The sequence below is a fragment of the Stigmatopora argus genome, chromosome 19 (assembly GCF_051989625.1).
Source record: "Stigmatopora argus isolate UIUO_Sarg chromosome 19, RoL_Sarg_1.0, whole genome shotgun sequence".
NCBI classification, from domain to species: Eukaryota; Metazoa; Chordata; class Actinopteri; order Syngnathiformes; family Syngnathidae; genus Stigmatopora; species Stigmatopora argus.
Genome location: NC_135405.1, coordinates 3,407,957 through 3,430,146, shown reverse-complemented (window position 1 = coordinate 3,430,146; position 22,190 = coordinate 3,407,957). Strand labels below are relative to the sequence as shown.

General features: G+C 40.0%; 1 protein-coding gene across 1 annotated transcript in view; it reads left to right on the top strand.

The window, feature by feature from the left end:
* slc16a10 (solute carrier family 16 member 10) overlaps positions 1-21,262 on the top strand; it is a 41,826-nt gene extending 20,564 nt beyond the window's left edge. The window contains exons 2-6 of the mRNA XM_077587578.1: positions 3,395-3,539; positions 5,505-5,925; positions 12,994-13,137; positions 14,204-14,432; positions 17,859-21,262. Of these exons, the coding sequence (XP_077443704.1) occupies positions 3,395-3,539; positions 5,505-5,925; positions 12,994-13,137; positions 14,204-14,432; positions 17,859-18,076 (1,157 nt within the window). The 3' untranslated portion in view covers positions 18,077-21,262. The remainder of the gene's footprint in view (positions 1-3,394; positions 3,540-5,504; positions 5,926-12,993; positions 13,138-14,203; positions 14,433-17,858) is intronic.
* Positions 21,263-22,190: the final 928 nt, after the last annotated feature.

The following is a 22,190-nucleotide window of genomic DNA, read 5'->3' as shown; positions in this document are numbered from 1 at the left end:
ATCACCATTGGCAAGAAGACTATTATCAGTATCATAAAAAGAAACCGTGTGAATTTACCTCACATATAGCCATTTACAAAAAATAAAATAAAGTTGGATGAACTTAACCAATTTTAACTCAAGATAACACGTTTTAGATTTTTGAAGCGATTTCAGAACTTTTAAAGAAAATGGAGAAACACCTTAATATCAAGTAAGAAAAATATTACAGGCTGTCCTCAAATGAGGACAGTGAGTTAAGGACATTTTCGATAAGGGTGCTCTTTGTGCACAGGTATTGACAAGGCATTTAAGAAAATGCCAGGGGAATTCACTTGGACTTTTTAGTGGATCGGCTCTATGTTGTCCTGCTTCTCATAATCACTCATTTCGGCTGTGTTATTGTCCTTTTGTGTTCATGCTCCATGTTAGCCTTTATTCCTAACCAAGCTAAAAACACATTCATCCAGGGTTGGTCTGGAACCAGCGTTCATGTCGCAACAGTGCGCCTGTTCTCTGTGGTGGTCGGGTGGTGTAATTGCAGTTTAAAATTATCGAATTTTTATCGAAAGAGTTTATTATTATTGTTGACAAAAATATTTCACGATAATTAGCGTTATCGTTTTTTTGCCTGGCTCTAGCCTAGACTGGTTTCCAGTCAGGCTTAGTGTACAGAAAGAGAGAGAGGTGACCATTCGCACTCACAATCATACCGCCAACAGCGGGATTCGAGTCCGCACATGCTCGCACCGAAGTCAGGCAAGTGAATCACTACACCATCAGGCGGCTCAGGTGCAATTCAACTAAACAATAATAAGCGACAAATATATATTTTGAAATATAAATATCACAAAGGTAAAATAATTCTGACACCATGGCAGCATGATGTGGGACATTTTAAATTTTAGCCAAAATAGAATATTCCTGATTGCCTGCCCTTCCATGTACTTGCACTTTTGTCCATCAGTCTTTATGTGGGTGCGTATAACTGATGTCACAAAATGGCTGCACTCGAAAGCAGTGTCATTTTTTGTCTTTAAATATTTTCTCCATGATCAGAATTCTAATTCTAAAATTCACACTTTTGCATACTTAAAGAAACCTTCCTTCAAAATGTTGTCATTTATACGAGTTCAAATATTCAATTTATTAGTTAAATAACAATTTTGTAACTTATGACAAAAAGAATTGTATCAAAATGCGGTAGATACATTTGATCAAATTTAACACAAACTTCCAAATAGTGAATAAATATGTCCGGTCCGTGACCGAGCTTGCATCTTTTTTTACCTCTGCATCCTACAGTACACCTATACTATTTTGAAAGTATTTTAAGGTTTGTTGTGATTCACAGTCACTCCAAATTGGTACCTAAGTACAGCATTGTTTCCCTTAACAATACTTTCCAACCAAGACTATGACTTTTCCGGATGACTCTTTCCTGTCTTTAAGTGATTCTTCCTGTTGGCTCTTTTGACAAATTTCAATCAATTACAGTGGCACCTCGACATACGAGTGCCCCGACATACGAGCAATTTGAGATACGAGTAAAATTTCGGGAAAATATTTATCAGATTTTGGTATACGAGCATACAGAGGACGCGAGAGGTTGCTCATAAGAACATCATGAGCACTGTCTTTCTGGTCGCAACTCTCGTGTAATGTCTCTACGAGCACTGGGCGTGTTTTTTTTCCCGTTAGTCAGTGCGAATGGCGTATGTGCTACTTCTCGTTGGCAAGTAGTCGTGCGTTATCCTATTGTGAGGATATTAGTGTGCATCATTTTCGAAATATTTTGATGGGAATACAAAAGCAAACAACCCTTGATAGGTTGCATCTGAAAGTTAGGGTGGAGGTGGGGCCAATAGAGCCAACCCGGGAGAAGAAAGGTATCAAAATTTAAAACAAAATAAGAATTAAGTTTAGCGTAAGGTTAGATTAAGTTTATTTTTGAGTGTCTGCATCGCAATCCAAGTTCATTTAAATTTGTTTCTGTTATGTTACGAGCCCGTTCCCGTGGACAAAGTACCCGGACCTGTCCGTCTCTCTCCCCTCCGCGAAATCCGTCAAATTTTAGTACTATTAAACACATTTTAGTGCTATTAAACCACTACCGTATTTCACGACTATATGGCGCATCGCATTTAAAGGCGCAGTGTCAGTAACGAGTGCTATTTCTGTATTTGGCACACACAAGACGCATCGCATTTAAAGGCGCACCCACTAGATGGTGCTGCGCTAAAGGGAATGTCAACAAAACAGTCAGCCAAATTTTATTAATAGATTACAAATCAGCTTGCTGACAACTCCATTCACTCCCAACATGAATAAACAAGTTTTTTTTTAAATTTTCTCCGAGGTTAAAGTATTAGTATTTTTGTGACACAGCAATAGCATAATAACTCATGTTGAACAGGTGGGCATCTCACCAAAGTCGTCATTAATCGAGTCAGTAATTTCTGCTTTCCTGAAAGCTCGGACCACAGTTGAAACTTCCACTGGGAATGACGACGAACATAGAATTAATGTGCTACAATATTTATCCATATTATATATATATATATATATATATATATATATATATATATATATATATATATATATATATATATATATATATATATATATAGTTCGCAGTCTAGCTTTGAATGCTCTGTTGACGCCAACATCTAGCGGCAGTTCTTTTGTAAATCCAGCCGGAATGATGGCGAGCACCAAATGAGTGTGCTCGCCGTCATACTGGGTGTATTGACAAAAGAACTATATATCCCAGCGGTCAATGCACAGTACTTTTTCTACGGGGAAAATAGTAGTGTCGGGGGCTGCTTGCCGTAGTTGTGAGAGCTGAAGAGGATGGTGTACCCTATCGACTGATTTATTTTATTTTATCGTGATAACAATTTTAGTATTGGTCCATATATAAAGTGCACTGGATTATAAGGCGCCCTGTGTATTTTGGAGAAAATTTAAGACTTTTAAGTGCGCCTTATAGTCGTGAAAATATGGTAGTTATTTGTTACTTTGTTAATAGATGACGCATTACAAAAAATAAAAATGTTTTTCCAATCCAAAATCCTGTTTTGGGTGTTTTTTCAGAGGGTTGGAACGAATTAATTTGTTTTTAGTTCATTTCTATGGGAAATGTTCATTTGCGTTACGACATACGAGCTCAGTCCCGGAATGAATTAAGCTCGTATCTCGAGGTACCACTGTACATGGTCTAAATATAAGACACCTGCCATGTGAGTGAATCACTAGAACAGCAAATTCATTGATTGTCTTCGTCTATTTGCAGATATTGCTAAAATGGAAAGGATACATTTGTCTTTGCAGTCTTTTTAATTCCCAGATCTGAGTATTGAATTTGAAAAGATAATAACGTGTTGTTTTTTTTTTTTGTCTGTCTGTCCTGCAGCGTGGGTGGGTTCACTCTCCATGGGGATGATCTTCTTCTGCTCTCCGATTGTCAGCGTCTTCACTGATATATTCGGATGCAGAATTACGGCTGTTGGTGGGGCTGCTGTCGGCCTGGTTGGGCTAATGGCCAGCTCTTTTGTCAAGTAAGGCAAATTCAAACTTGGCAAGTATAAAATTCAGTGCACAAGGAGACAAACAACCATTCACGCTCACACTCACACCTAGGGGCAATTTAGAGTGTACAATCAGCCTACCATGATTATCTTTGGAATGTGGGAGGTAACCGGAGCACCCGGAGAAAACCCATGCAAGCACAGGAAGAACATGCAGACTCCACACAGGTGGACTGACCTGGATTTGAACCCAGGTCCCCCAATGTGAGGGCGACGCGCTAACCGCTTAGCTGCCGGGCCGCCCCTTAGAAATACTGTCTTGAAAAACATTTATTTGATTCATGTGGGGGATCACGAGCCTTCAAAATGGAATTTATGGTTGCGTGATTCCTCTGCTGAGGTAATGTCGTGTCTTTAGTACACTGTTGTCAATCAGATCTTGGAATAGCAAGTCATATCTTGGAATCTTATAATTATGTAAGCACAAGTAAAGACTCACACCAACATGTAGAAATCCCTGATCCTTATAACATAGCCTCTCCAGCACCCTCACTTCTTCAACCCTTTCAAATATTCTAAGGAAGTTATTAAACACCTCTCTCTTATCAAGTGACTGTTGAACCGCGTTTCATAAATGATATGAGTGTTTACTGTTGTGGAAGGTGTTTAGTTACCTGCTCTGCTGTTGCAATTTGTTGACCTGCCAGGACTTTGGGATAAAAAAATAAAAAAATAAAAAGCCTTTATTGTCATCATACACAGCTGCGTATATAACGAAATTGGTGGTGCTACTCCACAAAGTGCATTTCCCAGTAAAAACATAAATAAGTAATATAAAAAGTCACATACTGGCAAGGTACATTCTAAATTCTAATCACCCTGTGGGACCAATCTGTGTTCTATGTTATTGCTATACAAGTTAAGTGTAATTTGAACTACTACATTTACACAATAATTTGACTAATTAGATATCTAATCTCATTTTCTGAACCGCTTTATCCTCATTAGCGTCGCTGGGGGTGCTGGAGCCAATCCCAGCTGTCTCCCGGGCCAGAGGCGGGGGACACCCTGAATCGGTGTCTAGCCGATCGCAGGGCACGAGGAGACGGACAACCATGCACACTCACACCCATACCTAGGGGCAATTTAGAGCGTCCAATCAGCCTACCATGCATGTTTTTGGAATGTGGGAGGAAACTAATTAGACGTTGAAACTCCAATTTTTTTGTGTTAATTGTTTTATTGTCGAAGCGTCGGTCAAAGTTCTAAAGGTGTTTGTTTATGTTGCAGATTTCCACAAAATCCAAATATGCAAAAATTGAAGGAAGTCAAGTAAATAAATAAATATATATACAGTGGTACCTCAACATACGATCGTAATCCGTTCCGAGACTGAGATCGTATGATGAGCTTCTCGTAACTCGAGCGGACGTTTCCCATTGAAATGAATGGAAAACAAATTAATTCGTTCCAACCCTCTGAAAAAACACCAAAAACAGGATATTGGATTGGAAAAAATGTTTTATTTCTTCTAATTCCCCATCTATTAACAAAATAACACATAACTAGTGGTTTAATAGTAATAAAATTTGTTTAATCTAACTTAAATTGGGCGGATTTCGCCTAGGGGAGCGAGAGACGCACAGAAGGGGTGAGGGGGGCTTCGGGTTTTTTTTCCCACGACAACGCACTCGTAAACGGAACAAACTAATTTAAATTAACTTGGATTAATATATACAGACACACTCAAACATACGTTTAATGTAACTTTACACAAAATTGAATTCTAATTTTGTTTTAATCTGTTTTTACCTCCGTTCTGGCCAGGTTAGTTGTTTGCCACGCCTCCACCCTCACGTTCACATGGTTGTTGCAGTTTCTGACTGCCACAGCAGGGAGTCCAGAGCCTGTTTGATCTAATGTACTGTGTAAAAATGTAATGATAAGATTACAGATTCTAAATTAATACATGTATTTTTGCAATTCTCCCTGCAGGTCTCTAGGCCCCATGTACTTCACCTACGGCATTGTGTTTTCCTGTGGCTGTTCCTTTGCCTACCAGCCCAGCCTAGTCATCTTGGGCCACTACTTTAAGAAGCGCCTTGGTTTGGTGAATGGCATTGTGACTGCTGGCAGTAGCATCTTCACCATCACCCTTCCCTTTTTGCTGTCTGGCCTACTGGAAAGAGTGGGCCTGCAAAATACGATGCGTTTCCTGTGTATCTTCATGTTCGTTCTCATGTTGGCTGGCTTCACCTATAAGCCTCTGCTGCCAGTCAAGCCAAGAAGCACAAGTGGTTGTCCATCTCTTAGACAGATCTTCAATGTCAACATTTGGAAATCTGTTGGATATCGCATTTGGGCCTTCGGGATCCCAGCAGCCCTTTATGGCTATTTTGTGCCTTATGTTCATCTGGTAAGTGTATTGTTGTTACTCATCTGTTCCTTTTGAAGATAGGAATCTTTTTACATTTACTCATTTTCACAAATGCCACATGCTACGTTGTGCTGCTTATCGTTTTCGCCGTCTTGGACAGTTGACTGTGAATGATTACTAAGATTTTCTAATACTTTTATACTAAGGTTTTTAAAATGGTAAGGGTGAGACTTTGAGTCTTTTTAGTGGTTTAATAGAAGTGATTGGTTAAATGGGTTTGGTTGTTACCCTTTCCATAACCACCAAATGAGCATTGTTGCCCAATATCATTATAATACATATAAAAAAATACATTGTTTTAACAGTGTCATGTCACTGAAAGGCAAAGGCAAATTCAATTTTTAAGGTCAGCATAAAGTTTTAGTCTTTATTATTCCTATATAGCTATTGTTTTGATGCACATAGTCTAGCTAGTGAATTATTTGATAGTTTATGTTACTTGTGACAATTTGGATTGGGATGGTTGTCACCTCATCGAGCGTTCCAAGGATTCAAAAGCTGTATAGTTACTGTAATATCCACAGTGAAACTGTTATCTAACAGTGCTCAGTTGTGCAGTAGCCACACAAACACTGCATATTTGTTTCATGCAAAATCTGAATGTTGGTTCATGCAGAATCTGAATATTAGTTCATGCAGAAATTGAAAGTTGGTTCATGCAGAATCCAAATCTTGGTTCATGCAGAATGTATGTATAGTCACTGTACAGTCATCCGTCTTCACTTTGCGGCATCAACTTTTGCGGATTCACTGCATCGCAGATTTTTTTTCTGGTATTTATTTTTTATTTTTTAAACGCAATCTGAAGACAGGCGAAAAATGGTGGAAGTCAGGGCACCGCTTCTTCTTCTGCGCTGAAATGGTTGCTTCTGAGCATCAAAGAAGAAGCATATATACCACAGAAAAAGAAAGGGCGCGCTGAAAACTATACATAGCTGCCAAACACGCGGCATGGTCTTTTCTTGTTTCCAGTGGGTTGCATTTTGCATCGCATCACTTCGAGGGAATTCCACATTTGTTTTGATTTTACATCACTACTGAAAATGCCTCCCAGGCATCCAGCATCATCGAAGGCATCAAAGGTGGCGAAGAAAAAACGAAAGTTGATGACCGTGATTGAAAAGGTAAAGTTGCTCGACATGTTGAAGGCGGGAAAATAGTATCCCGATGTAGCATGCCATTACAACATCACCGAATCTCCCGTGCGTTACATAAAAAAGGAAGAGGCCAACATTCGAAAGACGGCCACAATTTCCTTTTCAAAGGACACCAAGCGAGTGGTAACCATGAGGAAGAAAATCATCGTCAAGATGGAGAATGCCCTATCAGTCTGGGTCTCAGAATATAGGGCAAAAAACATTCCTCTGGATACAAACATGATCCAAACCAAAGCCAAGACCTTGTACGATAGCTTAGCTCCTGACGAACAGAATGAATGCGAACCTCAGCCAAGTACCAGTGCCCCGAGTGAGCCTCGTGATTTTGTTGCTAGCAAGGGCTGGTTTGAAAAGTTCAAGAAGAGGCATGGTTTACAAAGTGCTTCGCTGGATGGAGAAGCCTCATCTGCAGACCAAGAGGCAGCAAAAAGGCACGTCGAGGAAGTGTTTCCTAAAATAATTATGACATAATGGTTATCTTCCAGAGCAAGTTAATAACATGGATGAGACTGGCCTTTTCTGGAAGCGAATGCCTTCCCGCACATTTTTAGTCAAGGATGAAAATCAAGTGCCAGATTTCAAAGTTCACAAGGATCGTCTGACACTCATCATGTGTGGGAATACTGCTGGCTTCATGGTAAAGCCAGCCTTAATTTACAAAATTGACCAGCCCCATGCTTTGAAAAACAAGAACAAAGCATTGCTGCCTGTGTCCTGGATGAGCAACAGAAAAGCTTGGATCACAAAAGCTCTCACTAAGGACTGTTTTTTTTTAACTGCTTCATCCTGAACGTGAAGCTGTACCTCGCCGAAAGGGGGCTGCCTTTCAAAGTCCTCCTCCTATTGGACATGTTACCGACCTCCATTACGGCGGGGTTCAAGTAGAGTTCCTGACCCCCAACAAGACTTCACTGATAAAACCTATGGATCAGGGGGTTATTCATGCATTCACAAAATCCACAATGCAGGGACTCGTTTCATCAATTGACCAGGGCAATCAGAACAGCAGCATCAAAGAGTATTGGCGCAAATACAACATTGCCACATGTCTGACGAACATCCAGAATGCGATTAAGGACATGAAGGAGAAGACTATAATTTCCAGATGGAAAAATGTGTGGCCCCAAAAAAGGACAAGGGGTTTACCCCTGAGGAGACTCTGTACTCCGTCATTGATGAGGCAGTGGAGCTGGTTCGGTCGGTAGCCACCAACGGATTTTCGGACATGATTGCGGAGGACGTTAACACACTGCTCGAGAGCCACACTACTCCCAACTGATCAAGCCCTCATCAAAATGATGCAGTTGGCGAGTGAGGAAGAAGAGGCAGCGAGCAAGGACGAATGTGGTCTTTCATTAAAAAATCTCCAGGAAATCTTAGATAATTGAATTGAATGCTTTTATTGTCATTTACAACAACGGGTCCAGGAGATTGACCACAACATGGTCCGAGCCATCGAATTTGGTAATCGTCTGGACGGTGTCATGTCTTTGTACAAAAACATATTTGTACAAAAATACCAGCAGTCACAACTCTCCCCCCCCCCCCCCCCCACGATGTTTCATGTGCACTGAAAACCCCCCAACAGGGGTCCCCAAACTTTTTCTTGTGAGGGCCACATAACTTTTCCCTTCTCTGATGGGGGGCCGGTGTCAGTTTGTAACAGAAAAAGTGTGACGATCGTAGGGGAGCTTAATTTTTTTTAATTGTTTTCCAGAAAGCCACACATAACCAAATAACCCTTTCCAGGTTCTTTACAGAAAAAAAGTCAGGAAACATATAATAACACTATTAATGAAATAAATAATAACTAAATAACCCTCTGAGTTCTTCACAGAAAAAACAGGAAATAAATAACACTATTTATGAAATAAATAATAACTAAATAACTCTCTCTGGGTTCTTCATAGAAAAAAAGCCATGGAACATTAACTTTCTGTTGTGCCATGCACAATCTTCTCCCTTTGCTCTGAAGTTTATGCACGACACCACAACCGTCATTACAGAATCCCACGTCAACATTTTGCAGCACAGTGCTTGGTGGTGAATTTGGCATTGGACTCGTAGCGGGGCGGTGAGACCCCTTTTTTCCAACTCCCGGTTCATGCGTCCCATTATTAGACCGCGAGTTTCGGCCACCATGCTAGGAGCCCCGTCAGTCGCGATGCTAGCTAGCTTTGACCAGTCCAGGTCCAACTTCTCCATGGTTTGGCACACTTTGTCAAAAATATCCTCTCCCGTTGTAGTCCCTATGAGACTTTGGAGGGCTGCCAGATCCTCGCAAATCTCAAAGTTTGCGCTAACTCCACGAATAAAAATGAGCAGTTGCGCTGTGTCTTGCACGTCCGCGCTTTCATCCAGTGCTAATGAAAAAAAGTCAAATTATTTCGTCTTCTGCTGCAGCTGGGCATATACATTACTCCCGATTTCTTCAACGCGTCTGGTCATTGTACTCACCGACAGACTTACGGCATTAAATGCATCTTTCTTCTCGGGACACACCTCCGCGACAGTATCCATACATTTCTTAACAAACTCTCCGTCAGTGAAAGGCTTACCGCTGCTTGCTATCAATTTAGCAACCCAAAAGCTGGCCCGAACGGATGCCTGGTTCTGCTGAGATAGTAGTCCACTTTTTCGCTTTGAGAGTTTGTCTGCTCGTATTTGGCCTTGCAATCTATCGTACTTGTCTTTGTGACGGGATTCATAGTGTCGGCAAAGATTGTATTCTTTGAATACCGCCACCGTCTCTTGACAAATGAGACAAACAGCCTTTTCTTTGCATTGAACAAAAAAATAATCGTTTGTCCACTCCAGGTTAAATACCCTGCATTCTGAATCAATTTTTCTCTCACCTAACTTTTTCGCCATTATTCCGTTCTCAAACAGGTTGCAGTTTTAATATGCTTGAATAGTCCGCGATGGTCCCAGGGCTCCGCCCTCACCTGCGATCGTCCAGATGTCTCGGTAACACTGCTCGTGCATGCAACGGTGGACGTGCCCGCATGCATCAAAGGGAAACACTCTCCCCGCGCGTGTCACCAAAGAAGCAATGCGAAGCCCCGCTTCACTGGGATGATTTGTGGGCTCAGCAGGGGTGCAATGAACCAAACACAAGATTAAAACGTCCCAGTCTTCAAGGCCAAATAGGAAAAAAAATCCGATAGCGTCTCTGGTATTGTTCAGAGGGTCGGTCCAAATGTGCCGGCGGGCCGCATCCCATCCCAAAAAAAAAAAATCCGATAGCGTCTCTGGTATTGTTCAGAGGGCCGGTCCAAATGTGCCGGCGGGCCGTATCCGGCCCGCGGGCCGTAGTTTGGTGACCCCTGGTCCAGATGTCTAGGTAACACTGCTCGCGCATGCATCGCGTATGCACCGGTGGACGTGCCCGCGTGCATCAAAGGGAAACACTCTCCCCGCGCGTGTCATCAAAGAAGCAATGCGAAGCCCCGCTTCACTGGGATGATTTGTGGGCTCAGCGGGGGTGCAATGAACCAAACACAAGATTAAAACGTCCCAGTCTTCAAGGCCAAATAGGAAAAAAAATCCGATAGCGTCTCTGGTATTGTTCAGAGGGCCGGGCCAAATGTGCTGACGGGCCGTATCCGGCCCGCGGGCCGTAGTTTGGTGACCCCTGAACTAGACCCTTTAAAATTGGTCAAAGTGTTCCAATTTTGTATGAAAGATGTGAGGAAATACACAAAAATGAGAGAAAATTATAAGGAAATGATTTACTAATGTCTTAAAATAAATAAAGCTTATGAAAATGTGCCCTGCGCTGCTGAAATATCTCCCTCCGCGGCCGTTACAGATGTAATGCCCGTGCAAGAGCCCGTTCTATCAGGGCCGAAAGCCGTCCACTTTGTAGTACATTTTAGACTTTTATGTGTGCCCTATGTGTGTGTGTGTGAAAATATGTGCCACGTTTCATTTGTAGAGTTTTTAATAGGAACTCTACAAGGATAAGAGGAATTCCAAATAAAATAATGGATAAGGAAATGCATTTACTTTTGGGGGGATTTCGTAACTTGGATCTTTTTCGTATCTCGAGTCACTCATTTGCATATAAAACATTTCATAGCCTGAAACTTTTGTACTTAGAGGCATTCGTAAGTAGAGGTATGACAGTACATAGCTTCTTATTTTCCTTGAAAAGCCAAAACAACAGTTGCTATGAGAGAGAGACAAACGTTAGGTGCTTGAACATTTTGTTCTCACTGTGACGAAAATAGTATCCTCAATTTGCAGCTCTCATGTCATTATGGACAAAAAAACAGGAAATATTTACACATGGAAAATATCTTCTTGGGAGTGCTTGCTGATAAGGTGGCTTCTTTTATCTGAACATTTTGACTCTACTTTTAGTCAAAGGTAGTCTTGTCCGTCTTCTGTGTAAGTTGTCAGTCAGTGTTTTTCGCTTTATTAATGTCTGATAACCTTGCCTGTCTAACAAGGAGTAGGTTGCATACTCCGGGTGCACTCCCTTGCTTGTTGCAGAAAATAGGCTTCGGACGTGTGGCAGTGCACAGGAAAAGGAAGGATGAAACCGGTTTCAAATAACGCATTGTTCTATTTTTCAGGAAAAGAGTACACGGGCAACCTCAAACACAAGCATTATATAGTAATTTTACGTAAGAGCTTCAAAATTGGTGCTTAAACATAAGTGCTGACTTTCTTTCTTCATGATAGTGATTCTCGATCACCTTTTTTATTAGTGTTCTATGGAGTAATGGACCAGTCTGCTGGTACTGAAGTAATGTTTGTCTGGTCTGACAAAAGTACTGACATTGTTTTGAAGTCTCACAGTTGCTGTTTGTTTATTGTTACTTGTAAGTTTTTCAGTAAATTTATCCACTGGTTTAACTGCCTATTCCATTTGAACATGTTTTAATAACACGAATGACTGATGTGTATCTGTTAACGCATAACACCACCAATTTTAAATACATAGGAAAGAACAAATGGGGTTTATTTCTGATCTAAATTGGCCTGACCTAAACACCTTCAACAGTTACTGTGACTAGGATTGGTAACCATCTACTTCGCCTGAAACTTTTTTGTAATCTAGAGCAGGGGTTGGCAAACTGGTCCTCGAGAGCCACTGTGGGTGCAGGTTTTTGTTGCAACCGATGCAGCCGTGACCGGACGTTTCGTCGAAAGACGTTTGGTCCCCGGACGTTTTGTCCCCGGACTTTTGGTCCCCGGACGTTTGGTCCCCGGACATTTTGTCGACCGGACGTTTTGTCGACCGGACGTTTTGTCGACTGGACGTTTTGTCGACCGGACGTTTGGTAGAACGGACGTTTGGTAGAACGGGTTCGCATGCAATTGATAGATTTTAACATTGGGTGAATAGGGATTTAATGACTTATTTAACATTGAGTGAATAGGGTTAGGGTTAAACAAATGAAAGTCTCGTGACTCAAACCTCGGGACTCGCGAACCCGGCGACCAAACGTCCGTTCTATCAAACGTCCGGTTGCCCAAACGTCCGGTCGACCAAACGTCTGGGGACCAAACGTCCGGGGACCAAACATTTTTCGACAAAACGTCCGAGTACCGATCCAGCAAAGGCACTTCAACCAATGAGATTTCTGCAGAAAACAAGAAGCACCTGACTGCAATCCACTGATTGCACTTGCAGGACACCTGGTCTCTTTATGGGTTGGAATGAAAACCTGCACCCACTGCAGCCCTTTGTGGAATAGTTTGCCCACCCCTGATTTAGAGTGATAACTCAAGACATATTCATTGCGTGCAAAAAGGTGTGTGATTTCAGCTTTGGCCCAAAACATGATACGGTCGCCTTCACACACAAAGCGAACTCTCTGCCATGAGGTTTTGGATTGGCTGTTTGGTCCAGTAAAAAAAAAATGTTTCTGGTCCACAGATGAAGCATGTGGAGGAGCGCTTTGGGGTAGACTCAAATAAAGAAGTTTTGCTCATGTGCATTGGCATCACATCTGGTTTCGGACGGCTCATCTTTGGAAGGGCTGCTGACTATATTCAAGGCGTCAACAAAGTCTATCTGCAGGTATTTATATTGATTTACGTTGCCATTTTGAGTGGTAGGTAAAGTTTATATGGCATAGAAATTGAGGCCATTACTTCTGTTCTTTAAATTGTGGAGGATAATTCATGACCTTCGGTATTAACTGAGCACCACAGCAACCGTTATCAGTCTAATAATCTGCTGTGAGGTACTGAAAGAGATTTATATATTTGTGATCCAAACAGTGGGGTGGCTGTAACAAAATAATCTGGGTAGCACTAAAACACAGTTTAATTGAATTGAATGCCTTTATTGTCATAATCGAAAGTATAATGAGATTTAAAGCTTCACCCTGAAGTGCACAAATAAATACCTAATCAATAAATAAGTAGTCAACATAATAATTATATTACCATTTTCTTTCTGATGTTTAGAGTAGTAGTTCTTAAATTATTTTTCTTTATTCTTTAGATCTAAGTATTTAGTATTTGTTAGATCTCTGGATCTTCACTTTTGCGAAATTTTCAGAAAACAGAACAGAATGTGATACTAACAAAAGCATTGGGAAAGATTCGCCACTAATAGAGGGGACAAAAGCACATAATTAACCTTTTGCAATTCTCTTCATTCTGTTCCTTGACCTCCTCGTTCTGTACATATTGAGTATTATCTATTACCTCAGCTATTACCTGTGATTTCAGCAAAACATAATTTGTAACGCTTATGTTAAATTACATTTGTCTCACTTAACTATCTTAAAAGCCGCGATCTTTGCGAGGATAAGCGGTATGGAAAATGAACGAATGAATGTACAAGAGCAGACTCACCGGCTTATGAGCAAAAAGCCAACATTGACGAAGAAGCAGCAGAGCAACCAAAAAAACCCTGAATTTTTTTCACAAGTTCAGATATCTAATTATCTACTACCACTTGTAAGCTTTTGCAAATTTGTATTACAAAAGTGAAGATATTAACAGGGACTTTCCAATCTTAAGCCTCTGCAACCCCACTAGCCAGAGATTGTCCAATCAGAGGTGGGTTTCAGTCTGGTGAGGTACTGACATGAGACTCAGATTTCAGAAATTTAACATATGATCAATTCTACCAGGTGACTTCCTTCCTGGTTATTGGCCTCATGTCGATGATGATCCCACTTTGCAACATCTTCGGAGGGCTGATTGCTGTGTGTTTGCTCATGGGAATGTTCGACGGCTGCTTTATCTGCATCATGGCTCCCATCGCCTTTGAGCTTGTCGGAGCCGAGGATGTATCCCAGGCCATTGGCTTTCTCTTGGGCCTAATGTCAGTGCCCATGACTGTGGGACCCCCAATAGCAGGTAAAACAGAAGGGGGAATTGACTGTTTATGAAAGATTTTTGTTGTTGTTGTCATTTCAATGGTATACAATTAAACTTATTGTACTTTTATTAGTGCATGGATAATTTACAACAGTGCAGCTGTGTAGAACGGTCGGAACGAATTACCACATGTAAAATTTGTTTCGAGTTAAGAAAAATCCAAGTTATGCATTTGTATGTACACATAACATATACAGTGGTACCTCTACTTACAAATTAATTTGTTCCAGAAGTGGTTTCATAACATGAATTTTTCCTAAAACGTATTTTACATGTAAAAGGCCTAATCCCTTTCAACCCCCCCCCCCCCATACCTTGCTGGAAAACCTTTCTTGAAACCCTTAAAAAATGATAGTAGTAGTATACCAATTTTCTATTAAATATGTGATAAACCTAAAAAGGAGAAAAGGGATGAGAAGATTATTTATTGAGCTATTAAAATTGTAAAACAAGCGAGGACATTTTCCTTGGATGGAATTGCAGGTGAATAGGTGAGGAGAAGGAGGCAAACATTTGGAAACTGAGTAAACAAACATAGACGCGCGTAAACATGCAACGTACCAACTTAAAAGTTCATTGTTTGGTGAAATATCGATCCATTGAAATTGCCTTGTTTTCATATTGTCATGAATCGGCAAGCCGAATAAAGATGGATCCAAAATAACTAAGGAAAGAAGGAGTCGATATTCACAAAAACTAGAATTTATTAAACAAAAAGAAAAATGTGAGTATGAAAAGGAGATAACAAAACAGCATGACCGAGTCGGCGAATAAACCAAGGAGCAAGGAGTACAACAAAACAGCACGACTGAGTCGGCGCAAAGAACTAAGGTTTTCAAAGAATGAAAAACAAAATACAATGGTTAAAAACTCAGAAGTTAAGCGAGGTGTTGGACAAACAGGGTGGCTCAGCGTAGTCTTTCTGTGCGTGATGTGAAATGTCATCCAAAGAAAATAGGCAAGCCGACGTCCTTCTCGGCTGTTTGTATTTTTTGGCGTGTCATTATTCTTCTACGGTGAAATTTCACTTCTTCTGCGCTGAGTGCCACCCATTGCAGCGCCGAAGAAGCAGTGCCCTGACTTCCGCCATCTTTCATCTCCTCTCTTGCGCCTGCGAGTTTCAGCGTGAATTTTGACATTTTTATGAACTTTTTTTTAATACTTAATATAAAAAAATGCGTTGTATTGAATGTGGAAGCCCCAAAGTGGTGAAGGATCATCGTACACTTCTAGCTCACACAGTTACATACAGGAGCTCAAGAGTGCTGTTATAGTGAAACACTCATTCTAGTGGGGAGCCACAGTGCGAAATGAGGCAAATGGAACGGTTGATATTTAGTTTCTAAAAAAACAAAAAACAGCCTCCTCATGGTGTAAAGGTTCACTCGCCTGACTTCGGTGCGGGAAGGCGCAGGCTCATTTCCCACTGGTGGCGGTATGATTGTGAGTGTGTATGGTTGTTTGTCTCTCTGTGTGCCCTACGGCTGACCGGCGACCAGTCTAGTGTGTAGTCTGCCTTTCGCCCGAAGTCGGCCTTTCAAGGATGCCCTAAAGAATTTCATAAAAATGCTGCTTCGTTCTTAAAGCCAGTTTGCCCAAATGGAGAGAAAAATGTTTTTTGTGTCTGTATCAAATGCAGTTAAAACGCGAATTAATTTGACCTTAATAAATGTTTAAAAAAACACACTTCTAATAGCTTAAATGTTAATACAGTGGTACTTCGACATACGATCGTAATCCGTTCCGAGACTGAGATCGTATTTTGAGCTTTTCGTAACTCGAGCGAACGTTTCCCATTGAAATGAATTGAAAATAAATTAATTCGTTCCAACCCTCTGAAAAAACACCAAAAACAAGATATTGGATTTGAAAAAATGTTTTATTTATTCTAATTCGCCATATATTGACAAAGTAATAAATAACGAGTGGTTTAATAGTAATAAAATGTGTTTAATAGATGTAAAATCAGACGCATTTCGCGGAGGGGAGAGACGACACACACGGAGGCGGGGGGAGGTGTTGGGGGGGACTTTATCCATGGCACTCATAAACGAACAAACAAATTTAAATTAACTTGGATAAATATATACAGACACACTCAAACATACGTTTAATGTAAATTTACACAAAACTGAATTCTAGTTTTGTCTTAATCTTTTGTTACCTTCGCTATCGATGGACTGTTCGCTGTTGTATTGCCTTCAAAATATTCCGAAAATGATGCACACAAATGTCCTCACAATAGGATAACGCACGACCACTTGCCAACGAGAAATAGTCTTTAAAGAACGATTGCGGGACCTTCTTGTGGATTGTGGGTAATGAAGTTTTATTCTGAGAAAGGGTGCCATTGCCTATGGGTGTTGTATGCACGAGTATACTTCATTACCCAGAAAGCTCTCTTTTTGCCTGCGCATGCGCGTTGTGCGTTTCCTGGTCGAAACTCGTCTGCATAAATCGTTCAGTCCTTGTAGATATAGTAGTTATACACGAAAGAGATGCGGCAAAAAAGACAGTGCGCTACAATGATAAACGGGCTCTCATGTCATGGCCACCTGGCTTGGTCACATCTCGAAATTTTAATCGTATCGCGAGCGAATTATCCGATCGAAATTTTCGTCGTACCACGAGCATGTTGTATCACGAGGTACCACTGTATCTTGTACTCAACCGTCGACGTGAATCTATTTCATAAAACTGGAGTCTCCTGCACTCCTACCAAAACAGAAATCATTTTCAAAGCAAATATCTCAGAAACTACTGAAGCTAACTCAATGAAATTGAACCAATGCCGTATTTTCTTGCATAGAAGCTGTATTTGTAACTAAAAAAAATGATGATTGAATCAAGGGTGCGGCTTATATGCGGACAAGACTTGCTATACTCTTTTTTTTTTTCACCACTAAATGTGGGCAAAGTAACATTTACTATTTGTTGGTTATTTTCTGTTTTGCAGTAAGAAAACAACCATTACGGGATGAATTACTTCCTCGTGATATTGACCCTAATAAAGTGCTTTTGATTCATACCTTAACTCATAAATACCACGTTTGATAATTTTTCTTAAGATTTTCCCTTCAAAGTAACACATTAAATAAAACCATGAATATGGAGGAGAAAATTTTGAATCAGGGGGCGGTTTATACGCGAGAAATTGTAACATTCAATGATTTTAAAGCAATTTTAAATGTGCGGTTTATACCCTGAGGCGGCTTATATGCGAGTAATAGTGTTTGGTAAATCAAATTGAGTAAATCCAAAGTTCTATGATTATTGGTACACATTAGTGCATTTTATTTAAATTGATGGAAATCGGGACAAATATGAACTCACTTTTTAACAAAATCACAGCTAAGGCGTTAAACAAGTCTCAAGATAATAGTTGTGTTTCTCTTTTTACCATAGGTTTCCTGAGGGATCGACTGGGAAACTACGACCTGGCTTTCTACCTGGCAGGCATCCCACCGCTCATTGGAGGAGCTATGCTGTGCTTGATCCCCTGGGTGGAGGCCAGGAACAAGAAAGTGAAAGAGGAAGCGCTCAGAGACATAAACCAGTCAATGTTAGATAACAAGAAGCTGAAGGAAGATGCACAATTAAAAACTGGAGAATCAATCCTCTAAATGTGACAAAGCAGTGATGAAGACAGCAAAAAGTGAAGATCCCAATAAGTTGCCTTGAATAGTAAGTCCGAAAATGAGAACATGAAAAGAGTAAGAGGTTGGATTATTGTAAATGAACATGAATCCGATCACAATGTACTATGCAAAGAAATTGGAAGTCTTTAAAATCTGGAAGAAGGCTTTTGCCTTGCAGGATTTTAAATTGTTGCAAAATGAGGTTTGTGAGAAGATAATTGGACTTTTCTCGCCATACTGTGAACCAAATTACCATATTTTCTCGCATATAAACCGTATTTGTCGCTAAAAAAATTATGACTGAATTGAGGGTACGGCTTACATGCACACAAATGAGACTTGACATGCATGAAACGCCGTAACGCAAGACAATGCGGCCATCATTTATTTCAAAATAGAGAAAAGATAAACAGATAAAACGTTTAACAAAATTTATTTTGACATCTATGAATGAAATTCAAGGAAAGTCTTTTATAAAACGTGATCGGTTTATTATTAATACACTTTAATCAAAACAGGGAGACATCATTAACATACTCTGGCTACAACTTGCAAGGAAAATCACTCCCAACTCGTCCTCATCCAGGATGATTCTGAAGAGCGGCATCCTCCTCTGTCCATTTAGTCGCACATAATTCAAAACATCTAAAATAATCTGATTCAAACAATTGCATAAGATAACCAAATAACACCATCGAGGTCAAAAACAACTGCAACAATAATCGCATATCAGGTATTCGATTATCGCCATCTGCTCCGGAATCCAAGTCTAAGCAATTTAAGAGTCCTTCGCAGATCTTCATTGCGAACTTGCATCTGGGTAAAGGGTCGAGGTGTATCTCCCAGTAAACAGTCCTTGGAGCCGAGGATACGGTGAGGTGTTACGTCAACAAGCTGGAGCCAGCTGCCCTGGAGAGTGACCTTGAGCTCGCTCGGTGATTACTTAAAATATAGCCCAAATTAAATTATAACCTCATTACCTATAAAATGCTTAATGAACATATAGTAACATCCCAGAATAAACCCAACAAACGTGAAAAAACTCACTTGTGCCTGCCATTGCTCGCACAGGGCGCCGCCATCTTAACTCGGGATGACAAACTAGACCGCTACGGACACACTTCCTGGTTGTACCGCTCACGTGACTTCCTTTTTGAATTTGTCTGCGTGCAGGCAACACCCGTTCGGAATGTGCAATCCAGCAGAGGATCCTTTCCATTCATACAGTATCTCAGAAATACCACGTGATGATTTTTCTCAAGATTTTCCCTACAAAGTGACACATTTGTACTCCCTAATAAAACCATGAATGTGGAGGTGAAAACGGCGAATCAGGGGGCGTCTTATACAAGAGATATGGTAAAATTCAACGGTTTTAAGGGTGTGGCTTATAAGGGCGGCCTATATGTGAGAAAATATGGTCAATTCAGGTTCCTATTTCATGTATGCCCATTACATATGTTTGGGATACATTGCTCTTACTCATTAAAGTTCCTATTAAGTTGTTTTTTCAAGCAGTTGGTCTTGAGAAATACGCCTCAACAAGCTATCAGCTTTAATGCAATGTCAACGTTTTACTATATTTAACACTATTTACCATGTGAGAACGGCTTGTAAACTTCCCTTTTACAGCAGAATGTCCTGAAGATACACACATTACTCTCATGTGTTCATTGCTTAAACATGTGATACTACAACACAAGGAGTGCATTCTGTAAATCAAATAACTGAAGATCATACAAAGTCCAGTGTCTATGAAACAAATAATGAGCCTATTTAGAAGAAATATCTTTAATCTGAGTCATGAAAATAAACACCATGTGTGTGTTTATTTAATCATTGATAAGAGCAACATGTCCCAATTTGTGTAAAAGAGAAATGACAAATGTTTGGGCACTTAACTAGTTTTGCAGATTCTGCCACTGACTTCTGCCAGCTGGCATTTAAAGGCGAGCCTTCTGTATTTTTGAAAAGACAAATGAGCAGCAAACCTAGTGAAGGTTCCAACCTCCCGGTGATTATGATTTTTACAGATTGAAATTAAATAGATTTGCAGATAACCTCCCTTTTCAATGAATTGTTCCTCTTTGGTGTGTCTAAGTTGTACTATCATACGTTTGTATGCCAAGCTAGGCACTGCAAAAAGGACTCGCACGATTGGGCCATTTACCCGTATTGACTCAAAGGTCGGCTTAAGTCAAATGAATCATTAGCTCAATGCGCAGTTTACTAAAAGTGGGATTCCGTTTTATTTATTTATGTGTTCGTGTGCAAAATTACATGCTGTAATTTGTAGGCATTTGCTTATTTAGTAGACCATTTGTCTAGACCAAACTATTACCACATGGTGCACCAATCAAAGAAATCACATTATTATTTGTATGTTTTTGCTTGACAAGCATGTGACACAATTACCTCAGATGTGAAAAGTAGAACCGCCAACATGTCCGTCCATACATCAAAGTCGTTGTAAATGTTTCACTGTCATGCTGTGAATCCTTTTACATCTGTAATGTTTACCTATTATGAGCATTGTTCTTTCATATCATTGTATCACAGTAGTTGCCTCTATTCAGGTCAGTCATTCCCTTTGGGTTGACTATTGTCTTTTGTAACTAATGAGACAACCTGTTTAATTGCTGAATGTACATATTTGCCTTTGCTTTGCAATATTCACTTAATCAAAGTGTGCATACTTTTACAAATTCGTCTTGAGATGTGATCCATGCCACCCAAAGAGACAACATGAGTGTAAAATGTATATATTTTGACTTTCTTCGCAGTAATTACTTACAAAGTGCCTTATATATGAAAAAAAGCCTTAAGTTTTCTTGCATTTTTTTGTTTGAAAGATGTAATGCTTTGCTGCACTCATTTTTGATGAGCTTATTGCATTTTTTTATGTATTATTTCTCTTTGATATAGCCAAATTTATGAGTGGATGTTGGACTAGCTGCAAATACATATTGATCTCAGTGAAGACAGCTACTTCCGTCCCTTTTAACTTGTCCAACATGTTTCAAAAGGTCAGATATGACGTTTGTTTGCTCTGTGTTAGGTTATTTACCTCCAGATTCCAAGTAAAATTGTAACGTCATATCTGCTGAAGGATGCCACAGTGAAATGGATTTTATGAAAATTGTAATAAAAGACTTCAGTATTTTCTTTGGACTTTCTATATAGTTGTTGCATGTTTTCCTGACGGTTGGGAACAGTGTGGTGGCAGATATGTGTTTGAGACAGTAATCTCAAACAACTAAATTAGAAAAAGCAAAGAATCCAATGACAAACTCTTGATTCGTTTACTGGGTCATGTGACTCTTTTCAGATTTCAGGGTTATTCTGGCTTCGAAAATCTTGAAAAAACAACTTGTCATGTTTTTTTTCCATTTCCTGCTACATTATCATCAATTGAATTGAATACTATACTACAGTAATCCCTTGAATATCGCGGTTAATGTAGACCAGACATACGATAAATGAAAAACCGCAAAGTAGGCTCACCCCATTATAACTACCACAATACATGTTTTCGCGCCTATACAGTATGCAAGTACACAAGTCCAATTATCAAAAAGTATATTTATTAAATATTACAGCTATAAGCATGTCAAAAGACTAATGTATTAATATCTAAATATAATCTATATATTTAAAAATGTAACTACTTTAAATACTGTTCACACAGTGAAAATAGTTCCTCTCCGCTTGATATAAATAAAAAAATAACAGGTAAATGGGAGTTTTAGTCCAAGTCCTTTGTTTGCAGGATTACTGTACCCGCCTGACTGAACATGCCAGGTAACAAAACGATTTAAAAAGCAGCATTGTCTTTTATAAACAAATCTGTCAAAACATAGGCTTTGTTCTTGTTGATTAAGGCTGGCTTTTCCATGAAGCCAGCCAGCAGCATCCCCACACATGCGATCCGTGTGAAGCCTGATATTTTCAGTTCGATTTGAATAAAAATGTCCAGCATCCTCTTCCAAAAAACTCACAGCCGGATCACCTGCTGACCCACCCCTGAACTTAGTCCAGACCTGGGCAAATAATTCCACAAAGGCCCTCAGTGGGTGCAGGTTTTCGTTTCAACCCATAA